General features: G+C 35.8%; 2 protein-coding genes across 2 annotated transcripts; both read right to left on the bottom strand.

Annotated features, from left to right (window-relative positions):
* Positions 1–11,863: 11,863 nt before the first annotated feature.
* On the bottom strand, positions 11,864–13,417 carry LOC124534968. Its single transcript, XM_047111001.1, has one exon. It carries the CDS (start codon positions 13,415–13,417, stop codon positions 11,864–11,866), a length of 1,554 nt encoding a protein of 517 aa, XP_046966957.1.
* Positions 13,418–14,863: 1,446 nt separating this feature from the next.
* Positions 14,864–16,180, bottom strand: LOC124534967 (trichohyalin-like). The gene is made up of 2 exons (XM_047111000.1): positions 15,820–16,180; positions 14,864–15,681 (listed from the first exon to the last, which is right to left on the bottom strand). Exons 1-2 carry the CDS (start codon positions 16,034–16,036, stop codon positions 14,864–14,866), a joined length of 1,035 nt encoding a protein of 344 aa, XP_046966956.1. The 5' UTR covers positions 16,037–16,180.
* Between the last annotated feature and the right edge of the window lie 1,999 nt (positions 16,181–18,179).

The following is an 18,179-nucleotide window of genomic DNA, read 5'->3' as shown; positions in this document are numbered from 1 at the left end:
GCTGAGCACGAGATGAATTATAAAGACAAATTAAGCACATGAATCAGTGGTGCTTGCCTGGATTTGAATCCGCAATCATTGGCTGAGATGCACGCGTTCTAACCACTGGGCCATCTCGACTCTTATATGTACATAGACATATTTAATTAATTTTCTCGATCTATCGTTCTTATTCTATACTTATTATATTTAATTAGATTAAACAGATTTCATATATTAAAATATTAGCTCGCTGTGCACCCATACCGTCATTACCGCGCGGCCATTTTTATAAATCTTCTTTTCCCGCGCTTTTGCGAATTCTATCACTCAAGATGACAGGTGTATAACAACACAGATAATATATATTTCTATAAAATTTAAATCTAATATTCATTGGTATGTTATTATAGATCTGTGTACAATTATAATAGGAGTGTTTTGATTTATAAATACGAAATAATGATAATACAAAGCGTCATCGCCTTTCCAGCGCGATAATTACAAGTCAAATCTTAACTCCGTGAATAATGAGGAAGATTTAACGATAACATTAAGTCAGTTTTAAAAGCGTTGCCTACATTAATGTGCAGTAATTCAAGCGACTTTACGACTTAATTTGAACTCGTAATCAGTTTGGCGAAGCACCTCGGGTCGTCGGAGATTACTCCGCGAAAACAAATGCCTGGCACACGACGCCCCGAGACTAATATAGTGCCGCGGCTTCACGTTCGTTTTACGTTTTTGGATTCATTCAACGTATAACTTCCCTTAAATTTGTTGGAATCACCCCGCGCATAACATTCCGAACGTTTCATTGTAACAAGTTTTTCAATAATGAATGGAATACCAGTTTCAATTTGAGTGTACTTGTTGAATGTTTTGTACGATTTTATTGTTAACTAAATGCTCTCCTGAATTTGTACGGATTATAGTATATTTTTAATGATTAAGTAAAATATATTACAACTAATGTTGATCCAAGCGAACTTGACTGTACTTGACCGAAACGTATCTTACCAAACAGAAGCGTTTAAACGGTGTTGTTCTTTTCAACGTTATATATTTTTTTGCGTGTTATGAAAAAAATTAATGCTTTTTTATGCTTTGCGCGCATTTTGTATTTGTATAAATTAAGCGTCAATAGCGCAATGGTTTACGGGCCGCCTAGTGATGTAAAAGGAGGTGTCAATATGAGTATCAGTATTTTTTGATTGCTAGTATTATTAAAAAAAAAAAATTCAATATAATGACTTAATGTAAAACATCTGTTGGACTCGTGACCACTAAGGACATGACATGACATTATCTTATGCCTTCAAAGATAAGTCGTCGACCCTCCCTTGCATGTATGTCTGAGCAGCACATAATTCTTTCTAACATTTCGTTACGATGGTAATAAGAAAAGATTCTTGGCGGTAGGGCTCTGTGCAAGCCCGTCTGGGTAGGTACCACCCACACACCAGCTATTCTACCGTCAAATAACAGTACTCAGTATTGTTGTGTTCCGGTTTGAAGGGTGAGTGAGCCAGTGTAACTACAGGCACAAGGGACATAACATCTTAGTTCCCAAGGTTGGTGGCACATTGACGATGTAAGGAATAGCAGCGTCATTGTCTATGGGTGATGGTGACCACTTACCATCAGGTGGCCCATATGCTCGTCCGCTAACCTATTCCATAAAAATAAAAAAAAAAGGTACGGTACTCTAACTCCAATTTAATTATTTTTATCCATATTTTTTGTTTAATTATTTATAAATCGTTAAATCAAATCATTAACCTTATTAATTTATTCGGATGTTTCGCATCTGCCTGATGTCACGTGTCATACATTTATATTTCATAATTTGAAAATAAAAAATGATCAAATCATAATTTACTTTACTCAGAATGTAGATTATTTCAAAATATACTATATATCACAAATCATATAAATGAGGTTCATTAATTCAGTTTAATTATAAATTCTGTATTAATACTTATACTTATTTATAAACGTTTTTCTAGCATGCGATATAAATTTGATCATTAGCGAAGTAAGAAGTATTTGCATAATTTATTATAGAAGCGAACACCTTGCCCGAAAGGATGAATAGAATTTGCGGAGACGGAAACTTTATGTTACAAATTATCCTTTGCACTTCGTATTTACACAATCTTTGTTTCTGGTTCTATTATATAATCAATATGAATTGTATATGCATATAATATTTTTGTAAATATATTGTGACGTCTTACTTTATGATTACTTACGTTGTTTTTATTATGTGATAGTAAAGTAAAGTAAAGTAGCCTGTAAATTTCCCACTGCTGAGATAAGGCCTCCTCTTCCATTAAGGAGAGGGTTTGAATATATTCCACCACACTGTTCCAATGCGGGTTGGTGGAATGCATATGTGGCAGAATTTCGATGAAATTAGACACATGCAGGTTTCCTCACGATGTTTTCCTTCACCGCCGAGCACGAGATGAATTATAAACACAAATTATGTGATAGGCTATGGGCAATGTGGTCATCTGATAGTAAGTGATCACGAACGCCCATAGACGTTTGCGCTGTAAAAAATATTACCCATTAAAGACATGGTCAATTGTCGTCGATAATTGTGTCGTGCATGTAGTTACACTGGCATACTCGCTTTTCTACGCTATGATTGATAGCACAACTTGGGAATTAAACGATCGCCTCCTGGCTACGTCAACAACAACAACAATGTTCCAAGTTCCAGTTCCAATGCGGGTTGGTGGAATACACATGTGGCAGAATTTCTATGAAATTTGTCACATGCAGGTTTCCTCACGATGTTTTCCTTCACCGCAGAGCACGACATGAATTATAAAGACAAATTAAGCACATAAAACAGCGGTGCTTTTCTGGGTTTGAACCCACAATCATCGGTTAAGATGCACGCGTTCTAACGACTGGGCCAACTCGACTCACTGGGCCATCTCGACTGGCTACTTCATTTCATTTAAATTGTTTATATAATACATAAGACAAAAAAATACTCGCTGAGTTTCTTTCGCCGGTTCTTCTCAGGGTATTTTCTTTTCCGAACCGGTGGTACTGTTTCAATTGAACATCAATAAGAAAGTGTAAAACTTCTATATTGAAAAAAGCAATTTGAGTTGGAGTTTGAGTTTTAAACCGGATCGCAACAAGAACTAAGTATAATTGTTTGGTAGATATGTATATCTGTTGAATTGGTGGTACCGAGCTGATATAAAAATGTTCAAATCAACATTCATAAAGCCTTCATATGTTCAAATACTATAAAAAATAATAATAGAACGTTTCAAATAAATCGGATTAATAGTAAATCCAGAAATAGCGCACAAACAGTATTTATAAATATATCATACATTTTCACAATTGAAAAGTTTTATCACCATTTTTCAAACATTTAATTGTTAAGCTAAAAACTATATGGCATTTTAAAATGAACGCACACCTATAAAGTCATACGATCACAGTATCTATATACTATTGTTATATACTATTGTTATTGTTATTTATTTGTTTATATGCTCCAAAATTAACTGAACAGATTTTCTTGCGGTTTTCTTTAATAGAAAGAGGGATTATAAAGAAAGTTTAGGTATAATAATTTGTTAAGGTTTTTGTGCAAATAAGTTGAAATAGAACGAATATTGTTAAACATGTCGGAAAAATGTCCTCTCGTGTGAAGCCGGGAGCTTGTTGTTAATTAAAATAAACTCTAAAATCTAAAAATTTTTGTTTTTATGGCATAGGTGGAAAACGAGCAAGAGGCTCACCTGATAGAAAGTGACTACCACCGCCCATGGACATCTGCAACACCAGGGGGCTTGCAGGTGCGTTGCCGGCCTTTAAGAAAGGAGTACGCTATTTTCTTGAAGGTTCCCGTGTCGTAACGGTTCGGAAAAACCGCCGGCTAAAGCTGGTTCCACAAAGTGGTTGTGCGAGGCCGAAAATGTCTAAGAAATCGCGCTGTTTTGGATTTTCGGACATCAAGGATAATATCATAGTCACATATATTATGTAAGTTCGAATATTTTTGTCTTTCAAGCGCAGTTTAGTCGTTCATCGGTTCATCCGTTTGGGAACTGCGATACCACATACAGATTAAACTTACTATATATATATATATAAGGCCTCGCCTTTTACGTCGATGGTTAAAAATTAGGTCGGATTTTTACCATCTCATGAGGCATTTTTTTTTAACACGATATGAATCAACAAAAGGTTTTCTTTTATAAAAATGCATCCCATTAAAAAATTCAGATAAAAACATGGCACATTCCCATGAATTGATAAAATATTTATCTTTGACATAAATAAAAAGAGTGCATTTCGAATCAACGCCGTCGGTGATTTGTGTTTTTTATTAAAATATAAATAATTGCCTAAAATTGATATCCATCATTGAAAACATTCAAAAACGGTAAACATATTTTTTTACAGATTTCTAATTTCTGTTTACATTAAACGGAGATGTCTACTTTTTGTTTAAATGTGTAAGGCAATTAAATCTATTTATTACAGCTTATATTATGATGTTTAGTTAACTCGTAGATTAATCTACGAGTGGAAAGTTTCACTACTTTTATTCTGTAGAAATTAAAACAAAACTAATTTTATTTACTTTGATCTTATCGATTCATTATTATTTAATTACCTTAACCTATTCCGTTTTAATTTAAAAGTGGAAACTGTATTGGCTTATGTAAGACTTATTTGGCAATATAATAAAATAATGTAACTTTAAGCACAAGTCAAAGCACATACAAATTTACGACTACTAAGATACATAAACTAAACTTTTCATACAAAAACGCAAATTTAGTCGACGACACGATATCCATACATACCTAGCACATTACTGACTTTAAATCTAGATATTTGAATTAAAAGGATTGTAAATATCATATACAGATTATGAACTGCTGCAGGTATATGGTCGAGCCAATACAAGTAATTTGTGTTTTCTATGAAAAAAACTCATTTTGGATTTGGCAGCATTTCTGAAAAACACTTATAGCTGCACAGCTAGCTCTTCAGTTGCGTCAATTATTCATTTCATTGAAATACGAGTATAAATTTTAAACGATTTATTACCAAATATTTGTGCTCTACACAGATGATTCTCCACTTGTAGTGGGGTAGAATTAATAACAATCTGTACATTATAGAAAGCTTGCCATGACAAGGCCTAGCTTTAGGTAAAGGTAAGAATTCTTCCGCGTAGTAATAAAAGGGAAATAAAACTTTCGTCGCCAAAATTCCGTCAGGAGAATAATAAATTATTATTATATGATGTTGAACACAAAACGCTAAAATGTTCAACAGAAAACTAAAGTAAAGTTGATATCATTTACCTTAATAGGGCGCCATAATCCAAAGTTGGTTTATTAATTGCCGCTGTGGGAACAACAGGAGCATTACAATGTATTACTCCGACATTACGTATTAAGTGTGAAAAGTGTAAATGAAAATAAATCGTGTTTGCAATTCGCATTATTCTGCGTGCTAGTTGGACTGCTTTTAATATTAGAATTAATTGATTTTATATTTCCAAATGTTTTGTTTTTAAGGCAAGTCATGGAACAAACCGTTCATTAATCGGCCATTTGGTCAATTTTCCACGAGTCATTGGCTGAGGTTTTATAATATGTATTCCATAAATATTCTTCGTATATACATCGTGTTATCTTGAACTTGTAACCGAGTGTATGTCTTCCTTATTAAGCAATAATAATAAAACTTCCCGACTTTCAAAAATAATTTCAAGTTTCAAATTGTCGACGACGACGACCTCCGTGGTCGAGTGGTGTGTACACCGGTTTTCACGAGTACGCCACTCCGAGGTTCCGGGTTCGATTCTCGGCCGAGTCAATGCAGATTATCATTAGTTTTCTATGTTGTCTTGGGTCTGGGTGAATGTGGTACCGTCGTTGCTTCTGATTTTCCATAACACAAGTGCTTTAGCTACTTACTTTGGGATCAGAGTAATGTATGTGATATTGTCTCATATTTAAAAAAATTGCATATCAAGTCTTTAATTTACCTACTTCATCAAAGATTTTGTCGTTTTAGACATTATATTATGCGGTTTACGGATCGTCGAGCATGTAACCTCGCATCCGAACACCTCGATAGCGATTGAATTGAAAGTGTCTCGTGAGGCAGGGTCATCAGGCAGTCAGGCAGGCATGATCTGGACTTGGAGCTACCTTTAATTTGTACCCACCTTATCACAACGTAACTATAACACGATATTGCTTTGAGCGCAGATGTGGGTTTAAGAGATCCGTTGGCTTCCATAATCTATACTAGTATTATAAATGTCGAGTAGAATGAGTCGAGATGGCCCAGTGGTTAGAACGCGTGCATCTTAACCGATGATTGCGAGTTCAAACCCAAGCAAGCACCGCTGATTCATGTGCTTAATTTGTCTTTAGTAATTTAATATTTATTATACTTTCTACGCTGAGCACGAGATGATAATTCCTCGAAAACATCGTGAGGAAACCTGCATGTGACAAATTTCATATAAATTCTGCCACATGTGTATTCCACCAACCCGCATTGGAACAGCGTGGTGGAATATGTTCCAAAGCTTCTCCTCAAAGGGAGAAGAGGCCTTTTGCCCAGCAGTTGGAATTTACAGGCTGTTGTTGTTGTATTATAAATGTGGGAGTAACTCTGTCTGTCTGTCGCTCTTTCACTACCAAATCAATGAACCGAATTTGATGAAATTTGGTATGAATCAAACTTGAAGTTCAAGGAAGGACATAGCTATTTTTTGCCTATCATATGAAAACCAACCCACTAAAACACGAGTGAAGCCGCAGGCGATATCTAGTGTTTTAAATCCAATGAGTTCATATATACTATCCAGCCATAGTTCTGCTATAAATTTAATAAAAACGGCTCTTACCACTATCGATTTTTCATATTGATTCCCCTAATTTACTCTGATAGCTTTACGCGGTTTCCTGAAATATGTACCACGACACAAAAGATTTCTTGTTGTACGTAACATATGTTAAAAGCTTAGTCAAATCATGACGTCATGGTCTAAGACGGAAAAGCGCAATGGCGCAAATTCACACACGCGTTCACACATGCCATTTTGACAAAAATTTAAATTTGGAATACCAGTGGTACCACTTGGGGCTCTGGTTAATTTATGTCTTAGAGAAGCTCTAGTCAAAACCATTGATTTGTTATTTTAAATAACTAATATATTTTTATAATTTTACAGAAAACATCAACGTGAACAATTCTTCCGTAATATTTTAATTATAATCACTCGAATAACAATACAAACTTGAAGTTCCAGGGCGCTCTCGAGTCGATCTGTGACTGATTGGCTGAAATTGAAGGCATTCTTAACCCCTTAACAAGCTCCAACTAAAATTGCCTCTTCAAACGATTACGGCACTATAAACGGTAGCTGTGGAAAATTATACCTTGAAAATACTGAAATATGCAGCTTTATTTCGCTAAAATTCAACGGTTTGCTTGGCAACAATACTTTTATGCAAATGTAGACTTATTTGTTTACATTTTATTTATCTATACTTATAATAAATCTGTAGGGAGGTCAATTCTGTACAAGAAATATTTATCCAAAATAACTATCAGAGGTTGAAAAGGGGTCGATACTGATTGCAAAAATGCAATCAGTATCGACCGAAAATCCGTTATAGAAACAAAAACTACTCGACGGATTTTAACGAAACTTGGTACAATTATTTTTCATACTCCTGAGCTGGTTATAGTATACTTTTCATCACGCTACAGTCAATAGGAGCAGAGCAGTGAAGGGAAATGTCGGGAAAACAGGAGAAGCTACTCCATATTTTAAGCTTCCGTCGCGTGTACAACCTTAATTGTTAAAGCTACATAGAAATTGTGTATTACGGAAATGTTCTCCTTATAATTATATAAAAAATATCCCATGACAGCCTTTGTCTGTCTTTTATGGTTGACTCACAATAACACGTGTCACTCCCAATAGCCTCGTAGTTCGAAGCTTTCTGATAATATTTGTCTATTCCTGCGTTTATAACACTCTCAATCGTCCCAAATTAAAAAAAGTTAACAGTCTTAACTATTCCATAAAAAAGAAGCACAGAAATCGGTATAGAAACACCAACGTTATACATGAAATACGCTAATAATAAAGCTATCGCACGTGAGTACTAAATCTATACTGCTATATAAATCTCTAGAGTCTGTCTGTACACTTATTTTCGTAATTCGTCATAAGTATTCTTTTTATGATTGACTGACATCATTTTTACCATTTTTCACATTTTTGTCTGTCTGTATGTTCTGCTATAACTCGAGAACAGATGCACCGTGCATCTTTATAAAAAATTGGTATATGGGAAAATCATGTGCTTGCGCAAATGATAGGCTATCTATATACAAAAGTGTATATGTTTGTGTGTCATCAATAAACTCAAAAACTATTTCATCAATCATTAAGATTAAATGAATAAAGAGATTATGCTATCCCCATTGATGTAACTTGCCACCAGTTAGCGCTGCGATATAAATATATCTACACCGATTGTCATGAAAATGAGTACGTACAAGTATTTTTTCACGGAGAAAGTGATTATTTCATCCGTATCATTAAAAATAAGCAACAGATGGCCCTTACGAGTATCACGATGCATTTCTATGCCGATCAACCTATAAGTATAAAATATGAAATAAATAATGAAAATCATTGATCATCATTGAATAAAATAATTTGTATAAATAGAAACCACCATGCCATTGAAGAAACAAAAGTTCCAAACATCAACAATATATGCACAGCGTCATCCAAAAGAGCTACGGAAACAACACACCAACAATAAATACGTTTAGAAACAAATATAATCCGAATTTCTACTTTGAGAGTTGATACTTTGAGAAAACAGTAAGTCAACGTAATGATCTTCGAATAAGCATCATCATCAAGAGATACTGACAAACCTGAGGAGCGAGCCAAACGACTGAAATGATGATCAACGATTAAAACAGACTAAGTCAAGAACTAGAACCAATCTCAATAAATCCCGATGTGATCATTGGTTCAATGAATATAGTATGCCCATATTGTCACGCTATGATGATTAAAATAAACTGCTGGTATAGTGCTACTCCACTGGCAAAATGTATTTACCACAACGGCTAAACCACCAGAACCTCTTCTTATCGACGTTACGGTAACTACTGAGGAGTCTGAATATTTCCTAAGCATATTAGAAATTGCAATTCTTGCTTTGAAATGACATTATTTGGAGCAACAAATATTGTACAATAAAATAATTTCGCGTCTACGTTTAAAGTGTATAATATGATTGGTTCACTAGTGGACATTTATTTCATGGACAACGTAGAAAAAGATTGATCTTCGATGCACGATCAGCATTACAACGAATAGAGAAAACATGAAAAAGGAGAAACAACAAATGATTCAAAGTCATTATCAACGCAGATAGAACGCCATTGAATGCAGAGAATGAAAGGCATTTTAATGCTGCCGTAGCTCCTGAAGTCGCAACTGTAGTGGTCGGTACAAAACGAGGTATTGTTATCATTAAGCGACACAAACAATCAAGGTGTCGCTGAAACATATCAATCGTATGACAATTATTACGATTATCCAATGATGTTTATGCAGCGGAAGATGGATATCATCTCGGACTGTATCAAATATTAACACGACAAGCTCTGTGACATCTAAGAGTTAGTTGTATGGATTTTTTTGCGTATCGTATAATGATTAGAGATAATCAATCCAAGTATATTCTGAAGTGTCGTCAACTGTTTTAACAATTGATTGTTGACGCTATGGTCAAGAAAGAACGATTAAACTACATTTGATACAAACAATCAAAACTCTGAGCCAAAGAGTACATTTATTTACGAGATACAATATCAAATGATAAAGTAGCTGCTGATATTGGACAAAGATCTTCGTACAGTGGAAGACCAGAATATATACACGAATATGCTCAGGAAGCTTTGACGTACGTTCGAAAGTATTGACAAGGTTGTAGATGTAATAACATCGATATTCAATAGAACCGGATAAAAGAGGACGTGTTGGTTTGATGTTAACTCTTACAGACTATAGAAATTTAATTAAAAATTTCATCGTACCTATATACATCGTATAAGTTTATGGGTGTTAGGACCAATCTGCAGCCTATCGAGAACATCATTAAAGAAGATGAAATAGATGACGAATATTAAATATGTTTTTTTTCAGAATTTGATAAGATCTCTCATGTTTCTTTATTTGTTTCTTTATTATTTGTAGATTGTTGATGATCAGTAATTAATTACAAAATGAAAAAATAAAAATTTATTTTTCTGCGACTAATGCCCAGCGAAGCGGGCGGGTATAGCTAGTTGAAAATAAATGTGCTGACTGAACTTACCGCCTTACTACTGAAATAATATATATTTTAAGTCCTAAAAGTATGCTCATGCTTAGTTTGTATACTATTATCTTATATATTTTATATTTTAGTATACACCTTAGGATATTTTATTCAAGTCCACTGCCACTTCTAACCCAAGCTTTAATTTTAAATGAAGAGGTAAATATGCATATTAATAATTTCGTAAAATGGGTAAGTGCCAGAATGATTTAAAATATGTAAATAATTCTATACTCAAATAACACAGAAAAAAAGAAGTGATTGTACCGAAAATCATAAACAACATCAGAATCTCAATTTAATTTTTTCCTTTTATATATTTATTTTCAAACTAGCTGTGCCCGCGACTTCGTCCGCTTGGATGTGGGTATGAAGCTGGGTATTTATGAGGATAATAGTAATTAATATGTTGTAATTACAACAATGTTTCTCTGTAAACAATATTAGTTGTATTGCCGTCTGTAATCAAAGCGTATAAGTTTTTGGGATTGCTCACGCGCGATAAAGCTACATAAAGTTGACCGTGCGAAAAACAGTTAACTGTTAAATCCAAACCCGCAACTTTCAGCGTTTGCCCTTGCGCTTTGTTGATGGTCATTGCATAGCATATGCTTACTGGGAATTGAACGCGTTTGAATGAAAATGGAAAGTTATTGTGAATCAAGGGAATTCGAGGTAAAAAAACACTCTCACCGGCTCCACACCCCGTTAAAACTTCTGCTTCTATGATATTTTTCTGCAAATTAATTACTTTTAACCTAGTACCATTACAAAGTTTTGGGGGACTAAGATTTCTAAGCAGCATTATAGGTACCCCGACTTTTAAATTTATTCTGTGAGCCGGTAATCCAGGGGCATTGAGAGATTCTAAAAATTCAACCGGATAGTTTGTAGATTCTCCTTCATCCATCACCCTATTAATGGAGATATACTCTACACTACCCCCCGAAACATAACTTAAAATTTCAGCATTTATTGCTGCCACTTGGTCGTTACGTGGAGTTAAAATCGCTCTTTCGCATAACCAGGAGTTTTCGTTACTGGATATTTGTGATGTATTTCCATGTACAGATGATATAAGTTCTCGCATCGAAGTAACTGTGCAACATAGGTTTTCGCGCAGAATAACTTTTCCTTGTTCCTGCGGATACAAACCGTTGACAATCTCAAGTAGCAAGTCAGAAAACTCCTGTGCATTTTCGTTGTCTCCGATTTGCACACGCATATTTACTGTCATATGCATAGGTATAATGTGGTGCCATAATTGAGAACTCTTTATACATGCTCCAACTTCATCTGCCCTAGTTCCCCGTGGTATTACAGGCAGAATCTGACGAAAATCACCGCAAAAAAGTACAGTTACACCACCCATAGGTTGGTCATTTTGCCTAATATCACGTAATGTCCTATCTACAGCTGCAACAGTTTTACGGTTGGCCATTGTGATTTCATATAATAAGACTACAATCACGTAATACCTTGGCTTTATCGCTATTTCTATAAATATTACAAACTGGACTCTCTGTGCGCTCTAATTCGATCGGAATTTTAAACATACTATGGGCTGTTTTAGCTCCTGGCAACAAAGTGGCTGCTATACTCGATGAAGCGACAGCAAGTGCAATTTTAGTTTGACTTCTTATTTTTGCCAAAATTGCTTTGGTAAGAAAAGTCTTTCCCGTTCCCCCGGGAGCATCTACAAACAGCATTTCTCCTATTGCGTTGTCTACACTCCGACATACACGATCGAATATTAAACGCTGTTCTGCTGATAGTCTTAAGACATATGTTTCTACAGTTTCGGCCAGTTCTGCATGATTATAGTTTATTTCCATTGCATAATCTCTATTAATGTGTTCGCCATCAAGTGATGGCTCAGGCATGCCATATTGTAAAATAGGATTACCCCCAATATATATAACTATATCCTGAATAGCCAGCAAACAACGATTCAAAAGACTTTCACGTAATCTTTCATTATCGTGGTTGTCAGTCGATAGCTGCGCGTGCCTGAAAAAGTCCTCAGATAATTTACCTTGATATTTATGCCACAGCTGTGTGGCATCTGAAAGTGCACAGAATACCAGCATGACTGCAAACAAATGACGCAATCTTTGAGGACTATCACTGACACTTGCTTCGGACAAAGCATTATCCCAGTGTTGGTCATTGTCTAGCAAGTGACGTGCCCGGCAAGCTGCTTGGTAAGTAGGGTGGACAATATTATTAACTTTTCGAAGTTCTTGAAAAGAAGTAGGACCTCTTACCGTATGCAAAAGCAAGCGCAGGTAAAAGCATTCAGAATTATTGGGATGTACAGTATATACTCTACCGATAACATGTTCTTTATAAATGCTTGATTCACCATCTACGGGTGTGCCACGTCTTCTGCGGTTAAAAATACCCCGTTGTTTATTGTAAGTATAATATAATGGAACTTCATTGTAAAGTAATGTCTTAGCAAATGTATCTGTGTTGCAAAGTTCAAAGAATGCAAGTAGAGTGGTTCGTCTTGAGTTTTCTAAGCGTTCTCTCACGTTATCGGGGTTAAAATACACCCGTTGTCCACCTTCCAGATGTACATCGAGGTGGATAACGGGTGGATATCTTATGTGGACAGGAAAACTTAGAATACGCCAAACAGCTTCAGAAGAGCTAATATACCGACCGGACTGAAATCTTGTAATTTCATCGTTATTATTATTTGTGAATCCTACTGTTGCCTGGTCACTACCCTTGTTTACATATTTGCATATGTATTTAATCGATTGGACACTATTACAAACTTCAACGTTAACATGAGCTTGAAATGTTCTGGATAGCACCGGTGAATATGGTACTACCCATTTATTATCCACTTCTATTTCTTGGCGGTTTACTTTAATTTTAGCTGTGAAACCACCTTGTTGGGGGGATTTTCTGCGATACAAAGGATATCCGTTTTCCCCATGATATTGTGTGGTCTGAAAGTGCTCGAGGGTATTTTTTAGAGCATTGACCATTTTGTATACAGGGAGAATTCCTGTTTAATGTGCCGCAAGGGCCATGTACCATGTTAGTCCTTACAATTTCGTACAGAATCTTGATTACGATCAGGAAATTTAGCACTTATAATAAAATCAATAGCATCAGGCCTAATTTTTTCTTCTAACCATAGCAATATGTGGGCATGTGGTAATCGTCGTTTTTGCCACTCGACGGTGTACATATAGCATAAAGATAATCCGAAAAATTTTTTTTAGTGATTATGTCAATCAACAGCTTAAGCTTTAAATGAAAAACTCGGGCTATTATATCATGCCTATCATGTGATGTCTGACCAGGAAAAAGTTGTTCTGAAATTTCAATCCACTTTGGGTTCGTTGTAAAAGTAATGAAAAGGTCAGGACGACCGTATTTACAAACATAGCAAAACGCGTCTTGCGTTCGTTCGTGCATGTAACGTGGACCTCCTATAAAACTCGACGGTAAAATGACTAATCGTCCCAAGTTCTCCACGTTTTCATCATGTTGCATTGCATCTCGCAAATGCACATAATCCTCAGCACGTAATCGTGTCTGGTTAGTACGTATATAAACTAACCTTTCTGTTTCGATTTTGGCATACATGTCTACGATGAATTGATTAAACAATCCTCGAAATCGCTGCAAATAATTAAAATTGTTTTGTCTTATTTGTATTTGATATGAATAAAACTGAAGGGCAGAAATTTTTTTTCTATAATTTGTAACCCTGGTAGTTGAATCGACTTGGTAGAGTCCAAAATTGTACCCGTCTTCCCCATGACAATATATTATAGGATATTGCAAGGCATCATAAGCTCGGTGTGTTTCATAAATACGCTGCAAGCGATCGTCGTGAGTGCGTAATACAATGTCTCGTCTATCGCATTCCTGATCAACCATGACTATTGCAACTTCATCTACAACAGGAGCATTATACCGTCCACGATGTTCTGCTGCAGGACGTCTATCAGCCCTAATTACAACTTTGTAGTCATTATTTTGATCTCGTGGAGTCTAAAGCAGCTTTAAAACTCTTAACATATGGATTTACTTGGTGTAACATATTTTGTAGTTCAGCTATTAGATTGATGTTCAGATCTGAAAAATATCCGTTACGGATATTGGCCTGTTCATTATAATTTGATACAAAATATACTTGTAAAAATCTAGGCTCATTTCGGGGAAGCAACGATCCTATAAGATGATATACTTGGACCTTAAAAGTTGGCATAAACGGTTCTTCTGTAATTTGTTTGAAGCCAAAAGACGTCATTTGGAATGCACTATTAAAATTACGTACATTATCTAAGAAATGTTTAGACTGAGGATGGTTACCATCGAGTAATGCTTTTAAGAATTCTCGAGGCTCACGAAAATTATTAATGAGCACTTTACCACTTGAACAGCACATTCCATTTGGTTCTTTTCTCCATCTTAAAGCGTTACAAAACTGGCAACGTATCTCCATACCTCCTAAAGAAGAATCCAGAGTAGTTTATTCTGGGCGTATACAGAAATCCTGATTTTTCCTTTGTGACCCAAGGAGGGACATCACTATCTAAATTATCAACCGAGCCTTCTATCGAATTCGAGGATATTCTATTAATTCGATGTCGAAGTCGATCCGCACTTAATCGTGACTGACGTTGGTCTACAGTTTCTTCGTGCCGTATTTCCCTCACTCTTTCTCTCTCTGCTAATAAAAACAATTCCTCTTCCTGACGGGTTAGATTATAATTTTCTCTAGCTGTTTGTAGTCTATGTCCATGTTTATCTTCATTTTCAAGAATTCTCGCATTGTTATTTCGCTCACGATCAGCTCTTAAACGCTCTTCACGTTCTGAACTACTTTCCAGCTCTCTAGACTGTAAAGACCGAAATCTTTGAGAACTCAAGCGAGACTCTCTGTCAGTGAAAATCTCAGATTCACGCGACAAAGCATGAGCCTCTCGATCGGCAGTCAAACGTGCTTCGCGTTGTTCATCCGTTTCCTGAGATCGAATTCGAGCTGACAGCGCTCTTAGAGAACTCAAGCGAGATTCCCTATCAGTAAAAGTCTCAGATTCACGCGACAAAGCATGAGCCTCTCGATCGGCAGTCAAACGTGCTTCGCGTTGTTCATCTGTTTCCTGAGATCGAATTCGAGCTGACAGCGCTCTTAGAGAACTCAAGCGAGATTCCCTATCAGTAAAAGTCTCAGATTTACGCGACAAAGCATGAGCGTCTCGATCAGCAGTCAAACGTGCTTCACGTTGTTCATCTGTTTCTTGAAACCGAATTCGAGCAGACAGCACTCTTTGAGAAATCAAGCGACATTCCCTGTCAATCGAGTTCTCAGACTCACGCGATAGAGCATGCGTCTCACGATCGGCTGCTAAACGTGCATTACGCTGCTCACTACTCTCTCTATTTCGAAAGGCCATCAATCGAGAACGTTCTGACCTCAGCCGTGATTCTCGCTGACGTGATGTTTCTGACGCACGTAACCTGGCCTGACGTTCCTGAGATGCAGTAAGTCTTGCTGCATGAATCTGTTCCGATTCCTGTGATCGAATTATTCTCATCCGTTTAGCATCTCTGCTACATTGGCTGAGATTAGATTTTTTTCGAGGCATTCTCACTAACTATGATACAACTATTATATTAACAAACTAATGTAAGTAAGACAACAAACGAAATTAACAAAAAAACTAAATTAAAATCTTCTTACTGCTTAATTATTGTACTAAGAAAATGTTATTAATGAAATGCACGTACAACACTATTATTTTACCTACGTAAGTCAAATTATTACTACCAACGTAAAGAAAAATTAAAGAAAACAAACTAATCTAAACGAAATACTGCAATAAAATCTCTTAATTGAAAATATTGAAAGCACTACTATTAAAAACTTAATACTAATTTAACAAAAAACTTAAATCTCATTAGAATGTGGACTCCACAATTCCACATACAATTCGCGTCAGGGAAAGAACCTGAGTTGAGACCGTATTTTAATTTTGCTTAATGACCGTTTCTCATAAGCTAACGAAGCTAATCAGGGTTAGAAACCTGCAGAACGTTAAATTAAACAATTATTTTAATCTAATAATTGATTACTTATTATTATTATATTTGACCAAACGACCCTAATATTTATCACTTTCACATCGACATTAAAACACATTTATTAACAGGGATAGAACCTGCACGGTGGAAAGCTGCCTGGGAAGGTCATTATTTTGACAAAAATCTTGACACTGCGTTTTAGGAATTGTGACTGACGGTACAGCGCCATCTAACAAAATCAAACGGAAACTACTAAAAAATTTAAACCGCTGCGCTTTGGGTTTAATATCTTTTGAATGGAATGTGCGATTTGAGTAATTCAAAAAGTAATTAGTAGGTATTGAAACAGACTTGAATATAAAATAATTTATTACGGTAAGGATGAATACAATATTGTGGCGTTTTGCTTTTAATTTGATCAGATTGATTGATGTGATGATGCAATTCTTTAGATTGACATAACTTTTTTATTTATGAACCGATTGAAACAAAACAAAGACTAAATGTTAATCCCTGCAAACCATAACGAAATCGTGAAAACTGCATTCAATTAGATTAAGCCGTTTTTGAGATCAGCGCGAACAAACGTACAGACAAACAGACATACAGACATACAGACAAACAGACAAAAATTCTAAAAATCATTAATTTGGGTTCTATTGCTTATATAAAGTTCCCCTAACAAAGTTTTTCTTATTTATCTTGCATGTACAGACACCGACCTTTTACAATTTTATTATATGTATTGATTAAAATAAAATCCGACATTAAATTCGTATGTACAGTCAATTTAAAAAAAAAAAAAATTATGTCGAATAAGACAGCACAAACTACAGCTATTATTTCAAGGCTAATAATGAAATCTTTGTAAGAGCAGAGATGGCCCAGTGGTTGGAACGCGTGCATCTTAACCGATGATTGCGGGTTCAAACCCAGGCAAGCACCGCTGATTCATGTGCTTAATTTGTCTTTATAATTCATCTCGTGCTCAGCGGTGAAGGAAAACATCGTGAGGAAACCTGCATGTGACAAATTTCATAGAAATTCTGCCAAATGTGTATTCCACCAACCCGCATTGGAACAGCGTGGTGGAATATGTTCCAAACCTTCTCCTCAAAAAAAGGAGAGGAGGCCTTTAGCCCAGCAGTGGGAATTTACAGGCTGTTACTTTACTTTGTCATTGTTATAAATTTCACACTTAAACACATACAATACACTAATAAAATAGCCAAGTGGTTAGAGCGCGTACTACTAAATCGATGATTGCGGGTTCAAACCCAGGCATGCACCACTGAATTTTCAAGTGCTTAATTTGTGTTAAAATTTCACCTCAAGATAACATCGCAAAACAAACACGTGTCTTTCAACTTCTTAAATTCGGCCTCTTGTGAATCACCAACCCGCATTAGAGCACCGTGGCAGAATATGCTGTGAGGAAGTCTGAGCCCAGCAGTGGGAATTTTACAGACTATAATTTTTTTTTCTTGATAGAATATATTAATCAAAAAAATACTTTATCCACAAAACACTAAAATAATCCACAAAAATATCAGTCTACCAATACATTTGTTTGCGAGCGTCGCTTAAACAGGCCATTCACATTCCACAATCAAATTAACTAACTGGCAGCGTTACCGCACGCCGCCATCTCAAATGCATACGTGTCCGCTTGCGTTGAAACTTATACCAGCTTTATACGTAACTAGC

Source organism: Vanessa cardui, chromosome 13 (assembly GCF_905220365.1).
Source record: "Vanessa cardui chromosome 13, ilVanCard2.1, whole genome shotgun sequence".
Taxonomy (NCBI): Eukaryota; Metazoa; Arthropoda; class Insecta; order Lepidoptera; family Nymphalidae; genus Vanessa; species Vanessa cardui.
This window is presented reverse-complemented; position numbering and strand designations above follow the sequence as displayed.

Coding starts and splice junctions, on each gene's coding strand:
- LOC124534968 (XM_047111001.1), bottom strand. CDS start 13,417: ATGGTCAATGCTCTAAAAAATACCCTCGAGCACTTTCAGACCACACAA.
- LOC124534967 (XM_047111000.1), bottom strand. CDS start 16,036: ATGCCTCGAAAAAAATCTAATCTCAGCCAATGTAGCAGAGATGCTAAA. Junction 15,682..15,819: donor CTTTCGAAATAGAGAGAGTA/GTGAGCAGCGTA, acceptor TTCAAGAAACAG/ATGAACAACGTGAAGCACGT.